At 40.5% G+C, this 23,621-nt stretch overlaps 1 protein-coding gene across 1 annotated transcript; it reads left to right on the top strand.

The window, feature by feature from the left end:
- The first annotated feature begins 1,497 nt into the window (after window positions 1-1,497).
- On the top strand, window positions 1,498-2,448 carry LOC130137222 (vacuolar iron transporter homolog 2-like). Its single transcript, XM_056308027.1, has 2 exons — window positions 1,498-1,635; window positions 1,882-2,448. The coding sequence occupies exons 1-2, from the start codon at window positions 1,498-1,500 to the stop codon at window positions 2,446-2,448; spliced, it is 705 nt and encodes a 234-aa protein (XP_056164002.1).
- The last annotated feature ends 21,173 nt before the right edge of the window (window positions 2,449-23,621 follow it).

Here is a 23,621-nt window from a genome sequence, read left to right as displayed (position 1 = left end):
TTCAAGCTTTAGAGAATTCTGAGCTTGAAGTTTCAATAAGAATAAGAGAACCGAAAGTTTAGTCATGCGATTCGACAAATATGCTAGTTAGTGCCTTTTCTTTTGTTGTGGTAAAAATACTTGTTATTACTCAGAAATTCAAAATTGGCTCAGGTTTCGTTCTTCCATGTAATAGCGGTTCCACCTAGTACATATCGTCCCATACCTGATCTGGTGTTGAGAGAATCTTGAGTAGGATGCTTTTTACATTGCGACTGATTGGACAAACCGCAAATTAGGTGTGGATTGCTTGTTTTATCTTGCAATTGAAACAATAATCATGTTAGCACATCAAAATCTGTTCATGGTACTGAATTGAGGGTTGAAATTTTGGGTTTGTGCTACGAACGTCTAGGAAGCATGGACACTCTCTGGAGACCTATGTGTCGGTGTCGGACACGTGTCAGACTTGTCGGACACGTGTCAGACTTGTCGGACACGTGTCAGACTTGTCGGACACTGACACTCGCCCGACACTCTTATTTATTTATTTATTTATTTGTGGATTTGAATTAAATTAATTTGATTGAAATAATCATAAAAAAGATAATTTATCATGTATATATAAAAATATACATTTAATATGCAATGTATCCCAACGTGTTGAAATTCTCTATTTTTTAGAAATGACGTGTAGGCATATCGTGTCGTGTCGTGTCGTGTCGCGTATCGCATGCCGATGTCGGTGCTACTTGGACATACGTTCGCCCAAGGAGAAGCAAATTGGAGAGGATTCCATGTAGTACATTGCCTAAAAATGCTATCTCCCCCGGCGACGAGTCAGAATCCACCTTCTTAGAGGGGAATTCCAAGTCGGTTTATACGAGAGAGAGAGAGAGAGAGAGAGAGAGAGAGAGAGAGAGAGAGTTGATTCTGTTGCGGACGTCTAATACCGCGTCATCTCATCTCCGTCCTCAACACTCAACAGATTGCGCTTCTTCGCTCAGCCCCTCCCTCATGTGCGTGTGCTTGACCGTCGGCTTTGATGTCTACGCGTTTACGGTATGAGTTGATGCTGACTAATTGTTTTCTTTGAGGAAGCAAGAGATTCGTGCGCAACAAGTGAACAATAAGTCATGTCAAAATAAGAAAAAGAGAAGCAGAAGCAGAAGCAGTTCAATCTGTCTGTGTTGAGTGCTTTACCTTCCTACACCTCATTTCCTCCTAATACAACACGTTGTCCATTAATGAACTCCGGACGCTCCATTAATGATAAACCGAAGAAATTGTACACGATAGTCCAGTAATCACTAGCTAAGGTTTTCCCGTTCTTCTCAATGAACCAAACATCCTCGGGATTGAAAACAAAAGATACCACCAACAAGACAAACCCCATGTTTCTCTATATAATGATTCTCTCGGGAAGTGTGTGCCCTCAGACGCCTCTCTCGCCTTCCTCTCTAACATTCCCTTGATTTCTAGAGCCTCGATATTAACTCCTCTTCCATCCATCCAACCATGGCAACAGCATCCCTCAAGCAAGAGGTTGAGCCATCAACTCTGCCACTGCCTCCTCCTCCTCCGCCTCCCCTCCAAGTCCACCTCGAGGGACAAGCCAAACAGTCCCCTCCATTGCCTCAGCCCCTCGAGCAAGAGGCCGAATCATCAACTCAAATATTGCCTCCTCCTCCTCCTTCTCCCCTCCAAGTCCACCTCGAGGGACAAGCCAAACAGTCCCAACCATTGCCTCAGCCCCTCGAGCAAGAGGTTGAACCATCATCACCTCAGTCCCTCGAGCAAGAGGTTGAACCATCGACTCTGCCTCCTCCTCCTCCTCCCCTCCAAGTCCACCTTGAAATTGAACCATCAACGCAGCCATTGCCTCCTCCTCCTCCCTCTGAGACTGAGCTCGTCGACTTCTCGAAGCGAGCTCAGTGGCTCCGTGCCGCCATGATGGGTGCGATTGAAGGTGTGGTTGCAACAGCGTCGCTCATGATGGGTGTTGGCGCCATCAACAAGGACGTCATGACTATGGCAATATCCGGAGCGGCAGGGATGATTGTTGGGGCTTGCACCATGGCCATCGGGGAGCTCGTATCGGTTTACTCTCAATACGATATCGAGGTGGCCCGGATTCAAAGAGAGGACACGAACAGAGCCGTAGGAGCTGAGGAGAGGGATGCGAGCAAGGAGAAGCTACCGAGCCCATGGCAGGCGGCGGGGGCATCCGCACTGGCCTCTGCGGTCGGGGCATTGGTGCCGCTCCTTGCAGCTTCATTCATTGAGGATTACAAGCTGAGGCTGTGGGTGGTGATAGTGGCTGTAAGCATAGCATTGCTCGGGTTTGGCGGGCTGAGCGCAAAGCTGGGGAAAGCATCGGCGGTGAAGTCCGCTTCTAGGGCATTGCTTGGAGGTTGGTTGGCCATGGGCATCACCTATGGCGTGACCAAGATGATTAATGGTCTATAATAAATTTAGCATAATATAGTGTTTCTTTTATTCTCGATATCTTTTTCTTATGTTGTATTTTGCATAGATGTAATCTTATCGGACTACTCAGTTGGGTTGAAAACAATAGGCCACAGTACACCACGTACGCATGCTATTATTCAATAAAAGATACATTGCCATCTCTTTTCCCTCCCTCCCTCTCCCTCTCCCTTCCTCCACCCTCTTTCTCACAATAGAATTCCTTGTCTCGGCAACCGGCGGCGAAGCTGCCTGACAGTGGCAGACAATGGTGGATGTCGACGGGGGACGGCAAAAATGGATGGCGAAGGTGGGATCATGGCTGATCTTCGCGGTCGAGTGAAGAGAGGAGAGAGGAAAAGAAAGATCAAGAGTTCACGATCATGGCACAAATGTGCTCTTCGTGAATATTATTCAGTATTTCTAGCGACCAATCCGTAGAAGACGACGATTTGGTCGCAAGAAATGCCCCTCTCGCGACCGCTAGTGTATTTGGTCCCTACAAATAGTGATCGAACAACCATCTTCGCGCTTTGGTCGCTAGATATTTACTTCTTGCGACCACATTTAGAAATTTGCTCACCAGATATTCATCCGTAGCGACTACTTTATATTTGGTCGCCAGAAGTAAATTTAAGAACAAAATGTTGTTTGTCGCTGGAGAACGATTTTCTTGTAATAAATTGAAATTCGTTTGAACTCATTGAAGGAGAAATAAGACAATTTCAAAAGATTTTATAAAACAATCAGGACAATACCGACTAATATTTACACTATCAAATAGAGTCCCTCTCTATACACTTTCCGAATCATATATTGAAGTTTGGTAATGTTGTGACGGAATTTGAAGAGGGGAGGAGAAGATTAAGAGGAATGTAAAATGAATTTCTCAATGATATGTTTGTACATGTACATGGTTACATTTATAGTACAAAAAGAAATTAGGGAAAGAATAAACATGATGTCGTCTTCCTATTTTATCTTCTAAATATTCCATCAATATTCCTTCTCATGGATTGACTGAATTAATTAGTTCGCAATCTGTGTGATTAGAATCGAAGTCAAGGATCAAATCAAATCCTTTCTCCAACACTCCCCTTCAAGCTGGCGGCTTATATAGGTCAAAATGCCTAGCTTGCTTAGCAGATATGAGTGTTGTCTCTAGCGCAATGGCCTAGTGAAGATGTCTGTAGGTTGTTCCGCTATTCCAATTCCTCAAGTTATGACAATCCCTTCTTGAATTTTTCTCGAGTGATGTGGCAGTCAACTTGTATATGTTTTGTTCTTTCATGAAAGATTGGATTTGCCACTAGTTTGAGTGCGGCATCATTGTCACAAAACATTTCGCTTGCTCCCTCAATTTGTACCCCAAGGGCCGAAAGCAAGCCCCATATCCAAACTATTTCGCAAATAGTTTTAGCCATAGCTCGATATTTTGATTCGGCTCATGATAAGGAGACGGTTGATTGCTTATTTGTCTTCCATGAAATGAACGATCTTCCCAATTCAATACAAAAACCGATGATAGATCTTCTGGTCATCGGGCAAGTAGCATAATCCGTATCACAATAAGCCATCATCTTAGGGTCTGTTTAGTAACGTTTCTATTCCCAAAAACAATTTCTGTTCAAAAATAATTTTTTCTATTTCTATTCACTAGACGAGTTTATGAGCAAAAAAACGTGTTTAGTAACTGCACAAAATTTCTATTCCCGGAGTAGAAAAAAATAGAAATGCATTTGGTATTTGGTAGGACACTAAAAATTTCTACTCCTAATTTTTTCATTTAATTATGAAATTGTCAGTGGAGACTTAACGATTCTTATTTGGATAAAATTGAACTAGAAATAGAGTAAGAATATATTATGATATAGAATTGGATGACCTTAATACAATCATAAAGAATATTACTTCTTATAGACAAAGTAAATACCCTGTGGTGGTCGAGAAAATTGCAGTTTAAGGGATCTAACAATTCATCATTAGATAAAATTGGACTATAAATAGAATAATAATGTATTATGACATAGAATTGGATGACCTTAATACAATCAGAAAGAAAATTACTCCTTATAGACAAAGCAAATACCAAGTGGTAGTCAAGGAAATTGCAATTTAGGGTGTAAGATTTTAGGATTTGGGGTTAGGGGTTAGGGTTTTAGGATTTCAGTTTTGAGGTTTAGGGTTTGGGGTTTTGGGTTTTGGATTTTAGGGTTTAGGTTTGGGAGTTTTGGGTTTGGTGTTTTGGGTTTTAGGGTTTGGGGTTTAGGGTTTTAGGGATTCAAGTTTTGGGTATTGTGGTTTGATATTTAGGGTTTGAGGTTTAGGGTTTAGGGTTCGGGGTTTTACGGTTTTGCGTTTTAGGATTTAGGGTTTGGAATTACGATTTTATGGTTTAGGTTTTAGGGTTTCAGCTTTGGAATTTTGGGGTTTAGGGTTTAGTGTTTCGGATTTTGGGTTTAGGATTTGAGGTTTAGAAGGTTTAGGGTTTGGGTTTTGGGGTTTTTGATTTTAGTGTTATGGATTTTAGGGTCTGGGTATTGAGGCTTAAGATTTTAGGGTTAGGGTTTAGGATTTTGCGTTTAGGGTTTAGTATGAGAATATCTTGTGAAAGATAGAGTTGATATTGTTTCTCTTTTTGCTCCAGAAACAGAAAAGTAGATTTTTTTTACTTCTTATTTCTGTTCCAAATTTATTCCCTGACCACTTTTTTTTTTTTGATAATCGAGGTGTCCGCGCGGCCGGCGAGCTAGGGCTCAAACCAGCGGTGATGCCCGGCTAGTCCTCGAGGGGGGCTAGCGCAGCATCCCACCGCCACAACCCCCCACTTAAATCACCGATGGGTGAGTTTTGAACTCAGGACTTCTCGTGAAAGGAACTGGGCGCAAACCAACGCGGTCACCGATGGGTGGGTTTCCCTGACCACTTTTATGTTCCAGTAAACAAAAAAAAACTAACTAACGTTACTAAATGGATTTCTGTTCTTTTTCTATTCCTGGGAACAAAAGAATAGAAAAACAGAGATATAGAAACGTTTCTAAACATGCCCTTAATGTTGCAATCATGAGATAAGAGAATTCCAAGTCTTGGGCATCCCTTCGAATAGTTTACAACCTTCAGTGCTGTAATCATATAAGACCGCTTTGAACTATGTATGAATTGGCTGAGTATTTGCATTGCATAACATATATTAGGTCTGGTCATGGTGAGGTATATTAATTTTCCTACGAGTTGTGATATCCTAATGGATCTTTAAGCAAAAAATCTTCATTCGGTGATGATAAACTCGTATCATATTCAAGCGTCATGAGCTTGACATTCTGTTCAATAGGAATAACAACCGGCTTGCATCCTGAAAATCTTGCTTTTGATATGATTTCCAAGATGAATTTTTGCTGACTGAGGTATATTCCCTTGTCAGATCGAGCTATCTCAAAACCAAGGAAATATTTTGGGAGGTCCCAAATCTTTAATATGAAAAGTAGAGTGCAGATATACCTTAAATTTTTCTAATGGCGGAATCATCATTTCCCATAACAAGTACATCATCAACATATATTAACAAATAAATTGATGAAGTACCTTTGGTCCATGTGAATAAAGCATTGTCATGCTTGGAGTGCTGAAAGCTTGCATTCGTGAGTGCAATGGTGAATTTTGCATACTACCGTTGAGAAGCCTACTTAAGTCCATGCAGGGATTTACGGAGACGACATACTCGAGACTTTTCCTTTCTTCGTTAAACCTTGTGGGGGAGTTCCATGTAGATTTCTTCGTCTAGATCACCATGAAGAAAAGCATTATGAATGTCCATTTGATGTATTTGCCAATTACAAAAATGCAGCAATGGATAGAAAAGAACACACAATCACCTCCTTGGCAACGGGGGAAAATGTTTCACGATAGTCAAAACCTTCTCGTTGAGTGAATCCTTTAGCAGCTAGCCGAGCCTTGTAGTGTTCAATCGAACCATCTACCTTGTATTTGATTTTATATACCCATTTGTAGCCAATTGGTTTCCTATGTGAATGCAGGGGAACTATGCCCCAAGTATGATTCTCGATAAGGGCCCTCCATAGCCTGTTGCCAGCGTAGGTCATGTGCCGCTTCCTCATAAGAAGTAGGTTCCTGTTCCTCATATATGAGACTAATACAGCACATGTACTCTGGTGATAGTCGACTAAAAGAGACATATGAAGATCATGTGTACTTGAAGACTCCAATGCGGGGCATATACAATCTTTGGTCCATGTAGGTGGATGAATATGACGGCCGGAGCATCGGGTTTGCTCGGTAATTGGCCGTTCCGGTGGTGATGAAGAAGGTTCAATAGATAGCTTTAAAGGCAGAGCGGATTGGGGACTCGATTGCTTGACTTGAGGATTCGGGAATTGCCGACGAGTGAACTGGTGGAACAAAGATGTATTGTGGAGTCGCAGACAAATCTTCTTCTGACAAGAACTGACGATGATTTGGCTCCGTTATAAGCATCTAAGATGAAGATGTCAACTCTTGGAATGGAAACATATCTTCACGGAAAACGACATCTCAACTAACAAAGAAACGACCTGGAGATATCTCCATAACCCTATAACCTTTATGTAGAGGCGAATAGCCCATGAAAACACATCGGAGCGCACGAGGATCCATTTTATCCCGATGGCCCACATTTGTCGCATAACACAAACAGCCAAATATTCTCAGGTGTCCAATCTACGGTTGTTTCTTACAGAGTATCTCAAAAGGAGTATGACCTTTAAGAATTCGAGTTGGCATATGATTGATCAAATAGGCCACCGTGACCACACAATCTCCCTAAAAAGTTTCGAGAATGGAGGGTTGGCACTTAAGTGCTCGAGCTACTTCTAAGAGATGACGATGTTTACGCTCCACAATCCTATTTTGTCGAGGACTCGTACAAGAGCTTTCTTGAAGTATACCATGAGAAGCAAGAAAAGATTTACATTATGTAGTGGAAAATCCGCGCCCATTGTCAATGCGAATTCTTTGGATAGATTTATCGAATTGATTCTTAATCGAGGAAGAGAAATTTGACAGATTAGAAAATGTTTGGCTCTTGGATTGCATGAGGAAAACCCAAGTGGCGTGAGTGTAATAATCTACAATGGTTAGAGAAAAACGAGACTTCTCACGATGTGGAGTGTGATAGGGACCCCAAATGTCTACATGAATCAGAGAGAAAAAAAAAACTAGTAGGTCGAGATGTGCTTGTTGGAAATGATGCTCGTGATTGCTTTACGAAGGGGCAAATTGTACAATTTGGATGAGAGAAACGAGCACTATGTTCCGTATGTTGATGAGAAAGAGAATTTTTATTGCAAGTGGTAGCATTACATGAAATGCCCTTTTTAAATAATGATAAATCAAAATTCCTTGGAAAGCTAATCCAAAAATAGAGTCCTTGCACAACACTACCCGAGTCCATTATTTTCCCAGTCGAATGGTCCTAAAAGAAGCAATTTTTCGAAATTAAATACGGCACGACAAGAATTGTCCTCATAGTTCTTGGAAACATATATAAGATTGAATTTAATTTAGGAATGTAGAGGACATTTTTAGGGTATTGTTCGGACTAAAATGGACTGTACCAATTTTAGTAATATGAGTGATAGTACCGTTGGGAAGACGAACATACACAGAAGAGTGAATTTTTTTGCGATCGTAAAAAAAATGTGCTCATTGCAAATTATGTGGTCACTAGCGCCTAAATCAATTATCCATGCATTAACTGAAATAGTACTGTTCTTTTAGAAAGAAATACCTTAAAAACTTGTAGTCTTGTTGGTAGTGTTTAATTGATTTAGAGCCCTTATAATATGTTGGTACTGATCATGGGTAATGTCCAATTTGCCCTTTCATTCCCTAGTGCCGAAACTTAGTAAGCAGAAAATCTTTCTCCCTTTTTTCTTTACCATTTGGTTATCCATGTAACTTCTAGCATGTATCAATAGTGTGGTGTAAGCGCTTGCAAATTCACAGTATTTTCCTTTACTTTTGGAATTTTGCCCACCCCCTCTTTTTGATGATGTGGCACTCCGCGGGTCGTTAGATGGCTTGAAGACAGGGGCTGACGCGGCTTGATAAGGGCCGTTTGATTCGCCTAGATGTCTGATTAAAAGGTGGCCATTAGATCCTGTTCTTTGATCTTGCCTATCCATTCGAATGGAATCTCTAAGGTTCTCCTTTTCCAATCAAGTACACGTCGCTCGGTGCATCCCTGGAGGTGCGACACTCCCAAGGCTCTCAAGGCTCCTAACCCTCCGATATGGTGGCTCCGACGGAGCTACGCGGGCGACCCTCTCAACTTCCCGTGCTTGGCCGTGGCTAGTTGCTGGCTCCTCTTGGACGGCCAATTGATAGATCTGGTCGAGCGGCAGTATCAGCTTTATTGCTAGAATCTGCAACCGAAAATGTGAGTACGTTTTGTTTAGAATGAGTAAGAATCAAGTCACCTTCTCTCCACCCTTCATCGCTCGATATTGTTGGAATATGGCCTCAGGTCCCTCCAACTGTTCCTCAGTCGCCTCGAGCTCGTTGCACAGAGCCGAGAGTCGGTTGAAGCAAGTAGTGATCGAAAGGTTCCCCTGCTTCAATTTCGACAAGGCCTGAGTGAGCGTGAATAATTTTGCTAGATCGAGCTTCCCGTACAACTTGCATATTTTCTCCCACATTGTCTTCGAGTCTTCAGTTGGTGGAAGTCTAGCCGTAACGTAGGGAGCTAAGCAATTTCCAATCCAACTACGGACTAACTGGTTGCACTTCCGTACATCTCGCATATGTTCTCCCACATTGTCTTTGAGTCTTCGGTTGGTGGAAGTCCAGCCGTGAAGTCGGGAGCTAGGCAATTTTTGATCCAAGTACAGACTAACTGGTTGCACTTCCGTACATCTCGCATATGTTCTCCCACATTGTTTTCAAGTCTTCGGTTGGTGGAAGTTTGGCCGTGACGTCGGGAGCTAGGCAATTTCCGATCCAAGTATGGACTAACTGGTTGCACTTCCGTACATCTCGCATGTGATCTCCCAAAAAAAGTCCTAAACCTATTGCAATTATGTCAATTCAGTCCAAAACCTTTTTATTTGGCCAATTTAGTCCTAAAAGTTTTGAAAATTTGCCAATGTAGTCCATTCCGCAAATTTTGGCTAGAAACTGCTGACGTGGACGCCGGCCGTCTGACATGGCATGATGACGTTGACATGGATAATTTTTACAATATTTTATTAGTTTTTATCAATTTTTATCAATTTTTTATAATAATTTTCTTTATTATTTTCTTTTCTTTTATCTCTTTTCTCCTTCATCCTCTATGGTCATCGGCATCCTTGATGGCAGGTAATTAGCCACAGAGGAGGACCAACCTCGCTCGCCAAGCTAGGCTCGCCATTGCAGGGGTGAGGTTGCTCGAGCCTAGCAAGGGTCGACCTCGCCGGCCTCGAGCGTGTCTCGCCCTCATTAGAGGCCAGTGACGGTTGGGCTCTCTAGCTTCAGGTTTACAAAACCAGGCTAGCGAGGCCAATCCTTGCCAAAGAATTGGAACAGCACTTCCGAATGAGCAAAGCAATCAGGCCGACCCTTGTCGAAGAATTGGTAAGTGTAGCTCAAGTTCTTTGGACAGTCACCAAAAGTCGATGCTGGCGAAGCCGACCCTCGCCGGCCTCGAGTGACCTTGCCCCTACGAGGGCGAGCCTCACTCGGCGAGCAAGTTGGGCCCTCGCCAGATTCATGCGAGGGTGAACCTAATTGGCCCTCGTCTGTGGCAAGTCGTCGGGCATCGAGGAGGCTGGTGACTGCAGAGGATGAAGGAAAAAAAGAAAGAAAGGAAAGAAAACAAGAAACAAAAAAGAAACAAAAAAAATTATAAAAAATTCAAAAAAAATTGTTCTTCTTAATGCCAGTGGTGCCACGTACGACAACTGGCATCCACATCAGTAATTTCCGACTAAATGGACTAGATTGACGAATTTTCAAAAGGTTTAAACTAAATTGATCAAATTGAAAGGTTTGTGACTAAATTGGCACAATTGCAATAGGTTCAGGACTTTTTTTTGGTAATTCTCTCATATAATCTCCTAGCTCTAACTTTCACTTTTATGACATAAATGTCTGTATATAACATATTAATACAGTAATGTAACTCAAAAACATTAAGCAAATAATCAATTGAATAAAATAAAACAAATACTTTTTTTTGTCGAAAGAAAATTGTATTCATTACTTAAAAAAATACATGAGAAGTATAGTGACTTTCATGACAAAAAAAAATCAATGCAGGGCAAATCCCAAAGTACAACAAAACAAAGTCAAATTCAGAAAACAATGAGGATCAAAAGAGCACCGATAGAGTCAAGCACATACTCATTCCATAAAAACGGATTTGGAAGAGAAAATCTTCGTGGTTCAGTGAGACACTAAAGCTCCTACAATCATCAATGAAACTTAAGGCGAGAGGACACATACATGCGGACAGAGCACGTGGGTATCAAATCCCCAAAAATATTATTAAACTCCCAAATCCAAATCAGGAGGGAAAAACTCCTAGATCTGAACTAAATTATGAGAGTTCAAATTCTCAATTTAGGATTAGACCGGGAGAAGAGAGCTCCCAGATTTAGATCGGAAGAGAAGAAAAGCAAGAAAAGAAGAAAAAAACTCAAACAAAATCAACGGGAGGGGAGGGTGAGACTAGCTCAAACCCTCCCCATGGCTGAAGCTTGAAGAAGACGATGGAGAGAGAAGAAAGAGAGAAAAAAAAATTCGGCTTATGTTAGATCTTTTCAATTAAATTAATGTTTACAGAGTTAAGAAAAATAATTAAATTGAAATTAAGTAAATGTAAACAGATTAACTTGAGAAATTTATAGAAAAAAAATTTAATTGTAATCTTAGGCACGTGCGGTGTCAGCCCATCTCCGTTGTTTTCTCTATAAGATATAATTTTGATTATTGTAATCTTCGACGTGCAACGTAAGCACATCTTCAATTGTAAATAATTGTTTTGTAATTTTCCGAGTTAATCTAATTTTATGTTGGAGATCAAATGGATAATTTTAATTGTATGACTTTATGGCAATATATCTTTCAATAAACTATTTTTCACTAATATATCATTAGATTAATTAAACCTATTAATTATATCCAATTTCAATCCCATATACCGGTAGAGGGTGGCGCGGCTACTACCATACCACCTCGCCCCGAAATAAAACTGTTATGTCCCCACCAAAATCACTGTGATACGATTTACATGGAAAAAATCCGTCCCGGTCGGGATGGAGCACTGTGAGGCGCCCCGTGTCCATCCCTATCACCGCTCCTCGTGAGCGCGGGACAGATTGCTGTCCCGCAAGGTAGGGACGGGATTAGGATCTTCCCTGCCCCGCCTCCTGCTCATCGCTCGGAGCAACTCAACGCATCATCATCTGGGATATTATCACGCAAAGAACAGACACATGATTTTTTGAAGTTTTGTAATGCGTATTTGTCTAAAATATGGTTTTTGATGCAATTGACAAAGAAAAACAGGTTGGGAGACATACTTTGAATGCGGTAAAAACAAGCAAGGACTAATAATTAATCTTAGATCATCACAGTAAAGTATACATTTACTAACACGTCACGAAAAAGCCAATTTTCCAGGCAAGAGAAATCAACTATATATCCAACATATTTCACCATCATCGGAAAATAGTTATATAGCGAATAATTTTCAGGGGGCAAATTGTATATTGTGCATTTAACATCATCTTCTGAGTATCATTTCCATTTTCCCAAATAGTCCTTCAACTCATTAGGGAAACAAGGGTAACACTGCCATGAGTGGCAATGCAACTTGAGCGAGCATCTTGATGACTTCACTTTGGTTGGCGACCACCGTCGAATGTGCGGGAGCGCCAAGAGCTTCTTCACCGACCCGTAGATCCCCATTTCCTCCAATACCCTCTCGCTCGGGTGGAAGCTGCCGATCAACCACAGGATCTTCACGCTAAGCTTTGTGGCCGCGTTCAAGACATTGAACATTTTCTTGGTCACGGCAGCAATCCCCATCCCGTGATCCATCCCGGCCAATCTCCCCTCGGCGCATTCACCATGGCCAAAATCAGATTGATCAATTAAAGCCAAAGGCTTGGCTGATACCATATGTCGCGGGTCGGTAGTTCCTTGGCTGCAAAATTACCCGTGTGGCACCTGATGGGTCGTTCACACCAGGCCAGCCCTCGTTTTCTAGTTGTTCCAAAGAATCATATGACGATAACTTACATGTATCGTATCATACCATGCCCAGCATAGCTCGAGTGTCTAATCCATTGAGCTAGACACATAGATTGATTTAGGTATGACAACTTGTTTCAACCTGCCATAGTCTCATCAGGAGAGTGGCATTAGCTCCCGATCAGTTTGTGCATGGGAGGCCAACCCCTCCTTCAGAGCTCTTGACGATATATTCATTCCATCCTAAAACTCCTAGCACTAACCGTCGTGACACCACTCTCATGATTCAGTTGTATTCATCACTTTGCATTACTCGCTCTTCACCTAATAACCCCAAGCTCCATTCATAAGGGTATGAGAGTATAAGAGAATCACGGTCCGTGACACATGCACAATGATCTTATTTTGATGAAAGGTGGAAGACCAGATGGGACAAAAGTCAAAATAAACAAAGAAGCCATACATGGAGGTGGGCCGTTTTGATGTTTATTTTTTTTTTAACTTCTTCTTCCGTTAAATAAGTACATAAGAAATTCTAAAAGGATGTACACTACAAAAAAACTGGATTTTTGCCACGAAAATTTGCGACGAAAAAATTTTCGTCGCAAATTTGCGACAAATTTTCCAACGAAAAGTAAATTCGTTGGAAATTTCCAACGAAAAATTTTTCGTGGGAAAATTCGTTGGAAATTTCCAACGAATTTTCCAACGAATTTCAATTTTCCGGGCAATTATTTCAGTGTGTACAATTTTCGTTGGAAAATTCGTTGGAAATTTCCAACGAATTTTCCAACGAATTCAAAAAAATCCGGTATTGTTCGGCATTTTTTTATATTCGTTGGAAAATTCGATGGAAATTTCTAACGAATTTTCCAACGAAATTCAATTTTCCGAGCAATTATTTCAGTGTGTATAATTTTCGTTGGAAAATTCGTTGGAAATTTCCAACGAATTTCAATTTTCCGAGCAATTATTTAAGTGTGTACAATTTTCGTTTGAAAATTCGTTGGAAATTTCCAACGAATTTCAATTTTCCGGGCAATTATTTCAGTGTGTACAATTTTCGTTGCAAAATTCGTGGGAAATTTCCCACGAATTTTGCAACGAAAACCCTACTCCTTCCTTATTTAATATTTTCGCGCTCATTATTCCTGCAACTCTCAATTTCCACATTCTCTCTCTCTCTCCCTCGCTTCACCTTCTCCCTGCGCGTCCCCCTCCGCCTCCTCCCCCGCCGCCTCCCCTTCTCCTCCGGCTCCGGCTCCGGTAACTCAATTCCTACAAGCCCCCCTCGGGCGACGTCGGCTCCCTCCCCGAAGGCGCCGCCGCGGCCATCTAGGGCCAGGCCCCCGCGGCGGTCAACGCCCCCGATGCCACCATGGGCCGCCACCTCGCCCGCCGCCTCGTCCAGATTGGCATCACCGACGTCACTCCATCCCCAGCGACTTCAACCTCACGCTCCTCGACCACCTCATCGCCGTCGCCGGTGAGCTCGAGGTCGCCCAGATCTGGGCGAGCTCGGCCCTCGCCATGGCCGGCGAGGCCCAGCCTCGTCGCCGGCGAGGGTCGAGCTCGCCATGGCCGGCGAGCTCGAGCTCGCCCCGCATCTGCCGAGTTCCGGGCGAGCTTGAGCCTCGCCGGCCATGGCGAGCTCGGCCACCTCGCCTCGCCATGGCGCAGCGAGGCCCGACCTCGCCGCCGGCGAGGCCGAGCTCGCCATGGCCGGCGAGGCCGAGCTCGCCGGCGATTTAGGCCGGCCTCCGGCGGCAAGGGCGATTTTTCGACCAAAAAAAAAAATTTTGGAAAAAAAAAAAATTGAAATTCGTCGGACGAATTATTATTGAAATTTTTTCGTTGGAAAAAAATTTCCACGATTTTTCAATCAAAAAAAAAATTTTGTAGTTTTTCCAACGAATTTAGCCACGAGTTTTCCAACGAATTTTCCAACGAAAAAAAATTCGTCGCAAATTTCCAACGAAAATTGAAATTTTTCGTTGGAAAAATTTGCGACGATGAATTACCAACGAATTTTTTTTCGTTGGAAATTCGTTTTCCAACGAATTTTTCCAAATTTTTCGTTGGAAATTTCGTCGGAAAAAACATGTTTTTTTGTAGTGGTAATACCAATAACTAGATCAATATTTTTATTCTCTAAGAATTAATTTTATAACTTTAGGTATTAATAAATTGATGTGATATCTAAAACTATCTTCATATCTTCAAAAAAGTTCTCTTAATTCTTTAAATATATTGTCTCACTCACATAGGATCAATTTTTCTACTTCACCAAGAGATTATGCTTTACATTTTTACTTTTCTCTTAGCAAAACTTTTAATTTTTGTTGGAAAAGAAAAAAGACTTATTTTATCATATTTTAATGCATTTAATGTGCAAAATTCACTTTTAATATGATATATTAGATTAGATGTGGGTTCACATTAATTGCATAGTTTATTAGTTTTTGAAAGAAAATAGGCTCTTATAAATAATATAATGAAATAAATGGGACAATACATCATAGTTCGATTATTGCGCATCTCGGATCGGTAGTAAAATGTGGTTGGACGGTTGGTGTGGGTTGATTTTTTCTCGGGATATGACAGATGAGCCTATTAGAATGCACATCATAATTAGGTTGTGGTCCCCTTTTCAGTTCTAATTTTGGAATTCTAACGCTTAATCCATATAGATGGTTAAGAAAGGAGAAGGGGAGGAACAATTAGGGTCTATTTGGCAATGTTTCTATTCCCGAGAACAATTTTTGTTTAGAAATAGTTTTTCTTTATTTCTATTCCCTAGAAGAGTTTCCGAGCAAAAGAACGCGTTTGGTAACAGGACAAAATTTCTATTTCCATAATAGAAAAAAAATAGAAATGTGTTTGGTATGACCCTAAAAATTTCTACTCCCAATTTTTCATTTAATTATAAAAATTTCAGTAGAGACTTAACAGTTCATATTTGGATAAAACTGGACTAGAAATAGAATCAAAATATATTATGATATAGAATTGGATGACCTTAATAAAATCATAAAAAAATTACTCTTTATAGACAAAGCAAATACATGATGTTGGTCGAGGAAATTATAGTTTAGGGTTTAGGGGTTCGGGATTTTAGGGGTTGAGATTAGTGTTTTAGGGTTTCGGATTTGAGGTTTAAGGTTTTAGGGTTTTGGGGTTTATGGTTTAGGGTTTGGGGTATGGCTTTCAGGTTTGGGTTTTATTGTTTCGGGTTTTTGGGGTTTACAATTTAGTGTTTAGTGATTTGGGTTTTGGGTTTTAGGATTTAGGTTTTGGGTTTTGGGGTTTAGGATTTCAAGTTTAGGTTTGGGGTTTAGTATTTTGGGTTTTAGGGTTTGGGTTGGGGTTTAGGGTTTAGCATGAGAATATCTTGTGAAAGAGATATTCAATTAGTGGAGATGTTTAGGATAAAACAATATGCAATTAGTGGGATGGGAGAAGATTTGTCAACCAAAGAATTATGGAGGGCTAGGAATCCGCAGTTTAAAGACATCTAATAAAGCTTTCCTTTTGAAACTTGCTCGGTTCTTAGTTTCGAAACCAAAGTCCCTGTGGGTAGCCTTTATTCGAGAAAGTATAAATGTTTTGAGCTATTACCTAATTTTATTCCAACTCGTTCTACTCACTTTTACTTTGGTAAGCTATCATTGCGTGTGGTGTGACATCTAAAGGGGCATGCGATTGGTAGTGGTGAAAGGGAGACCAATTAAATTCTGGACTGATAATTGGGTCGATGAAGTTGGTCCACTAGTTCACTGAATTTCACCATTTGTAACTGTACCAAATCTTGACTGTCTTGTTGCTGAGTTTGTCTATAACGACCAATGGAATCTCACAAGCCTAAAAAATGTTCTCCCTCGATCAATTTTTAATGCGGATCTAGTCTATGCTACAACCTTCAGACTGTGATGGTGATGACTTCTTATAGCAGTGGCTCTTTTAGTGTTAAAGAAGCTTGCCAGTTAATCTCACCGGAGCCTCGATTGTCCACTGATAAACTCTAGAGTTTAGTGTGAAAATGGGACAGGCTACAAAGGATCGGAAGGTTCTTGTGGCTGGTAAAAAAAAAAAAAAAAACTTACAGTGAATTCCTGTTGCACTTATTGTTCGCAATCCACAGAGTGCAAAGAATGTTTGGAAAAGATTTTACGTACCAGTTCAAGAGGTGAATTCTTTACCCATGATCTACACGGGTGGGTGTTGATGAACTTATTTGCTTTATCAACCCAAGTAAAAGAGAATAATTGGCTGCTAGTGTTTGGCGTAGCTTATTTGCACTTTTGGAATTAGATAGATAAAAGACTATTTCAAATGAACTTCCCTCTTCGAGGAACTTTTGTGAGCCTGATCTTGGGATATGTTAAGGATATCCTTTCGGCTCGAATGGCAGAAACGAGACTGTCTTCCTAGAGAAATAAAAGAGAGACATGTGGGTTGGATAGCCCCTCCCCCTAGTTGGATCAAGCTTAAAAAAGATAAGGCCTGTAAAGGCAACTCGGGTCTAGCTTTAGTAGGTGGATTTCTTCGCAATAAATCAGGCAACTGGCTTGCTAGGGTTGTGCTCTTCTTTAAATGTTGAACTTTGGGGTATCCTTTTGGATCTTAAACTAGTAATCTCTCTGGGCATTCCCAAAATTATTGTGGAGGTGAATTCGCAAGTGGAGATTGCATTGCTTTAGAAATCAACTATTTATTGCAATTTTGGCAACATCATCATCTTTCGAATTTAGAAATTGCTAAAGTACTTCCAACAAATCAAAATTCTTCATACTTTTAGGGAAGGAAATTTATATGCAAATTGGTTAGTAAATTGGATCATTCAGTCTTGCGATGTAAATGCCACTTCGGCACTATATAGGTCACTAAAAGGTTTAATTCCCTTATTGATAGGAGACCCGTCTGGTTTAAGCTTTGTTAGACAAGTAAAATGTAATACTTGGGCTTTGCCCATTTACTTCCGAAAAAAAATTATGATTGAGAAAGTACATAGGGAACTGGGAGATATGATATGATATTCATGAAAAAGAAGGTAAGAGATCACGTATATATAGAAGCATCTTTTTACATCGTGCAGTGGAGGCTGGAGAGTTACAATACTTTATCCAATAAATACTAATATAATACGAACATTCCAATAAATAGCATTAAACTTAAGATCAAACAGTAATGTAATTGTTGTTTAATATGAAACTGGTATGAATTTATATAAATATCTTATACATTTTATACTATTTGATTATATTATATTACCCAAATCAAATTTGAATACCCGAATGCAATGCACCTGTCTTTAACTAGTAAGACAATAGTTACAAGGATTGTGAAATTTAACATAATTGGGAATTAAACGAACAGGTCAGAAAATGCTAGAGCACAGAAACGTATCCACATTAAAAGTAATGAACGACCCTGCATTCTCTGAATAAACATAGTAACTTTGCAGGTTTGATTCATTAGGAAAGGCTATCCTAGAAAGAGTAAAGCGAATAGGTAACACAATAATCTCCAGATTACGACAACCAGCACAATAGGCAATTCTTTACACCTACTATTTTGATTGTCCAATTAAATTAATTACACAAATTTAGGACTTAAACTTTTTTAGCTAATATATTTATTTAATTGCATGATATGTAGATTTTAGGTGCATTTTGTATTAATAGGACTTAAAAATAATAATAAAAGAAGAAGAAGGGAAACCGGGCCGAGGAAGACTTCGACAGCCAAGGAAACGGTAGAACGATCCACAGCCAAGTAAAGGAGACGTTGAGCAGAAGGAGAGCAGGCGGAGCAGGTGGTCAGCCGCCATAAAAGCCGAGAGAGACAGGGGAGTTTTAAAAGGGGGTTCCGTTCTGGGGAGGACGCAAAGAGATCTAGAGAGAGGTCCAGAGAGAGATTGAGCGAGACAGAGGCCAGAGAGTTTTTCCGGTGACTGCCGTGCTCGTGCCGCGGTTGGCAATTCGGGGTAGTCGCCCCTCCCCCGTTGCCAAGCCTCGGTAGGTTCCGGTTCGCCGGTTTTCGTTTTGATTGGTTTGGGGATCGTTTTTTCCCAAGGATCCCGGTTCGACGGCCTCAAGGCGGTCGGCTATGGCCCGACTCATCTCGGACTCGCCTCCAAGCCGCCGTCGACGAGCCGGGTAGGGACAGCTAGCGGCCGACGCCCCGGTTTCTCTCCCGCAGCCGGTATGCCCTGTTCTGTCGAGCCCTTGTTTGCCCTGTTTTCGGGCGTCTCGGGCCAGAGCTCGCGGCCGTCTGGCTCGCGCTAGCTCCGGCCGTTGTGCCCCTCGTGTTTTGTTCCCATGGTCCCCTATGTCGTATGTCGAGAGTCACGGCGTAGGTTCCTCTCTCGATTAGGCCGGAGAACCGTTGTTTTGTCGATGTACGTTAGTTGTTCGATGAAATGCCTAAGCGAGATCTAGTTTTGTTTGGTCGTTTTTGGCCGAGATCGAGTCGTCCGTGCGTGTCGCCTTCGATGGTGGCATCCCTGTGATGTTTAGCGGTCAGGGCATCGGTCGTTTAGTCGTCAGCGACGACCTAGCCGCCACCGTCGTTTTGTTCGGTTTTGACCGAATAGAGTAACCTCGGCCGGTGGCGTCAAAGCTGGCCGGGGAATGGCCGGCCAGGTGGTGGCCGAGGCGACGCCGGAGTGGCGTACCGTCAGGCAGAGACGAGTGGCACGGTCGGCCCCGTCGAAGCCTCGCGGAGCAGGGAAGGCAGAGCGTCGGTCGCAAGTGGGGCAGAGTGGGGTGAGGAGCCTGACCTGGATCTCTAGGGTCTTGTCTAGTGGGCCGGGCTTTCCTTTTTATTTGTTTATTTTTAGGGTTGGTCGGATTGGGCTCATTTACTGAGCCCAGTCAAGTCGTGGACCCGGGCCCGCGCGCCCGGGTCGGATTTGGAGATCCCACCCAGGTCCGTTTATTATTATAATAATATTATTTTAATATTAAAAAAAGTTATTTAATTAATTTTAGAAAAGAAAATTGGGTTTTGAAATTGCTTTTTCTCTCGCTTTCTTGTATGATTAATGCCATGCTTGATTGCAATTGGTTAATTCGCATGTTTGAATTGCGTATTTAATTCAACCTTGGATATGCTTTGTTAGAGGCACGTTAGGTCTTTGTTTGTGCACTTTCGATATATTAAGTGTCATTTCTCTAGCCTGGTTAAGATTAGAACCTTAGGATTCACAATCGATAGGAAGAATGCACGAATACATTTAAATGATGTTTGAACAGGATTAGGTATTGAAAGGGCATTAGTTATCTAACTAGTGTAACTGAGCTCCGGACTCATTTAATCTCTGGTTCGCAAAAGTAAGACAATTCTCCCATTGCTTTACTTGGTGTCTAATTGACCTACTGTAAATTGATTAGTGGCGAGTTCTATATAAAAATCACTTGCAGGTTAAAAACATAAATCACAAGTTGAGATATGGTATGAGCTTGGGAGAGCTCGAGTTAAGTTTCAAACTTAGACTTAGCACGCGCCAGGCTAGCCATATTTTCCTCGCGAAAAGGGCGGTCACGACAGCAATTAAACGAAGAGGCTAGAAAATGCTCAGCATTAAGAAGGCATCCCCCACATTAGTAGTAATACATTGATAAAATCGCTCATTTAATTTTTCGCAACCATATATCACTTGCAAAAGATACCATTTCGACCTTAAAAGAACGCCTCGCATTGTAACCTTTAATCATCACGAAGTAAATCGGAGACAAATAACCTAGGAACCCAGATTTGTTACAAAAAACGAAGCAAAAAGACAATGACATTCAATTTTAGATTATAATATATGTTGATTCTATTTCTAGTCTAGTTTTATTCAAACATAAATTGTTGAGTCTCTATTGTCAGTTTTATAATTAAATGAAAAAATTGGAAGTATAAATTTTAGGTTCGTACCAAGCGTATTTTTGTTTTTATTTATTTATTTCAAGAATAGAAATTTTGCGCAGTTATCAAATTCATTCTTCTATTCAGAAATTCGTATAGGGAATAGAAATATAAAGAATTATTTCTGAACAGAAATTGTTTCTCGGAACAAAAACTTTATCAAACATACTCTTAGTTGTCGAGATGCCTGTCTTCAACTACTCAAAGCAATTGAAACGATTATATAAGGTATATGATCGAATTGAAATTCTAGTTGTTTTAATTATATGCATAGATATTGAATTATTAGGACTTTTACTCGTGGTATCGTATCGACGTATACAGGTTTAGAATCCTAGGTGACACTTAATCTAGATGAGAATGTATGGATAGTCCCTAGATTTAAAGGTTTGTGATTTGTGAAATTTGATATTTCAGGTCGCTTATCTTCGAAGTTCATGAAGAGCTTTCGTTTTCGACTGCTATGACGGTTCCGTGACATGATTTGGACCTATGTAGTGAGAATTTGGAAATTTTAAGTGTGGAATTAGATTATATGAACCACAAATGGAGTTCTGCAATTTGATTGTTCATTTGTTATTGTTGGAAAAAAGATAGGGAAGAAATCGACTAACCTTTCTATGCACAACAAAAGAATTACCCAGAATATAAATTGAATCACTAGCATGTAATTGATGAATCTACAACTACACAATTGTTCGAATATAATCACAAGAAAAATATCTTGTTCCACAACATTAATTCCGATCATCTTCTCAAGAGATGGAGGCCCTTTGTGTATTATTCTGATGGAGAGGAGAATGTTCGTTTCATGGTACGTTCTTTTCATTATGTATGATTTTTTTTTATCATCGGGAAGCTATTTTGACTTCCCTTAAAAGACAACCGCTCACACCTCTTCAAAGGGTGCCTCTCAAACACACCCCATCATGGGCGAACCAGTGCCTCTTGAATACATCCCATCATGGATGAACCACCGAAATATAACAGTTATTTTATGGAATTGACTTAAGACTACTATTATCCATAGCATGATGATCATTTCCCATGAATTTCGCGTAAAGATTCAATTCAAGCTATAGAGAATTCTGAGCTTGAAGTTTCAATAAGAATAAGAGAACCGAAAGTTTAGTCATGTGATTAGACAAATATGCTTGTTATTACTTTTTCTTTTGTTGTGGTCAAAATGCTTGTTATTACTCAGAAATTCAAAATTGGCTTACGTTTCGTTCTTCCATGTAATAGTGGTTACACCTAGTACATATCGTCCCATACCTGATCTTGTGTTCAGAGGATCTTGATAAGGATGGTTTTTACATTGCGACTGAAAGGACAAACCTCAAATTAGGTGCGGTTGTTTGGTTTATCTTGCAATTGAGACAAATAATCATGATAGCACATCAAAATCTGTTCATGTTACCTAATTGAAGGTTGAAATTTTGGGTTTGTAAATTTTGTGCGGAACTGACGCGGAGCTACGAACGACGAACGTTGGCCCAAGAAGAAGCAAATTGGAGAGGATTCCGTGTAGTACATTGCTTAAAAATGCTCTCTCCCGGCGACGAGTCAGAATCCACCTTCTCAAAGGGGAATTATTAGTTGGTTTATACGAGAGAGAGGGAGAGTTGATTCTGTTGCGGACGTCTAATTCTACGTCATCTCATCTCCGTCCGTCCGCTTTGATGTCTACACATTTATGGGATGAGTTAATGCTGACTAATTGATTTCTTTGAGGAAGTGATTCGTGTGCAACAAGTGATTCAATTCGAGCGAACTAGGATTTGGTCCAATTGATGTCGCATTTATGCTCGATTGCCATAATCCTGCAGGTGCCCTTTTTTCCTGGTTATTTAAAACATTGCTATACCAATTAATTAATGGATTACATGTTGAAAGTTTAGTCAGCCTGTCAAGTGCCAAATTTGGCCACGTTATACCCAGAGCTAATTTTTTTAACTTATTTTTAAATTTAAAATTCCACACATTAAAAAATTCCAACAAAAAGTAGGAAATTCTACAAAATTCAAAATGATGAATTTAGAAATACAGATATCTTTTTGGTGTGAAAGTTGCCTAAAATGGGAATACGATAATTTTTTCCAATATTAAATACAATACATCGTGCATCAACACTTGGCTGGCCAACCTAGGCCTGTGTACATGGCCCTCTTGATGGGGATTGTGGTCTCTGTGTCACCACAATTGTCCCACCCCACTTCTCGGATAATAAGCAAAAGTTTTTCGACAATGTTTACATGCTGCACAGTATGGCTCACATGCGTGATTTCTTTAATCTCGAACAATTCCCTAATGTTAATGCCTTTTCCTCTCGATTGATTATGACATGGACGTGATTGGCGAAGACTTTCTGGATTGTTTGGACAAGGCAAAGTCCAACGGGAGAGCTCCGAATAAAAAGTCGCATAGTGCGCAACCAAACGGCCATAACTTCTGAACCAGGGTAGTTACGGTACCCATAAAATCAATTTGGAAAACCCATTTCGAGTGCAAGCTATGAAGGAGCAATGTTACATTTTAACAAAGTTAGCTATGTTGATCGTAATTACTTGATAATAATATCGATATGACGGTTGAATTTTGTTACTATTTTGTACTATCTAATGTAAAGCAAAAGGATATTAGATTTATCTATGTGAATATGGCATGACATAATCATATTTTCGGTATATATAGGCTATTGGACTTATTATATCATTGATTGATCAGTGAAAATATAAATTCTAGGTAAACCATTAAAATATTTCAATGCAAGTATGATACGTCATGTGTTTTATTCATGTACATTACATTTTACATTAACAGAAAGAATATTAGCAACGTTGGGAAGACTGAAGCTTAAAATAACGTACATCCGTGTAATTTATTGAAAAATACAAGTATTTTTCTAATAGAGATAGATATAAAGTGGCCCAAACTGAATCCATTTAGGTATGTTCAAGCTTGCCTTGGATTTTCGTGTTATTTTTAGAGAAAAAAAAAAATCCTATTTGGTGATTCATCAAGTTGAA

Source organism: Syzygium oleosum, unplaced genomic scaffold, assembly GCF_021117445.2.
Source record: "Syzygium oleosum isolate NSW1041296 unplaced genomic scaffold, Sole_v2.1 Sole_v2.65, whole genome shotgun sequence".
Classification (NCBI taxonomy): Eukaryota; Viridiplantae; Streptophyta; class Magnoliopsida; order Myrtales; family Myrtaceae; genus Syzygium; species Syzygium oleosum.
This window is presented reverse-complemented; position numbering and strand designations above follow the sequence as displayed.

Coding starts and splice junctions, on each gene's coding strand:
- LOC130137222 (XM_056308027.1), top strand. CDS start 1,498: ATGGCAACAGCATCCCTCAAGCAAGAGGTTGAGCCATCAACTCTGCCA. Junction 1,636..1,881: donor CTCAGCCCCTCGAGCAAGAG/GCCGAATCATCA, acceptor CCTCCCTCTGAG/ACTGAGCTCGTCGACTTCTC.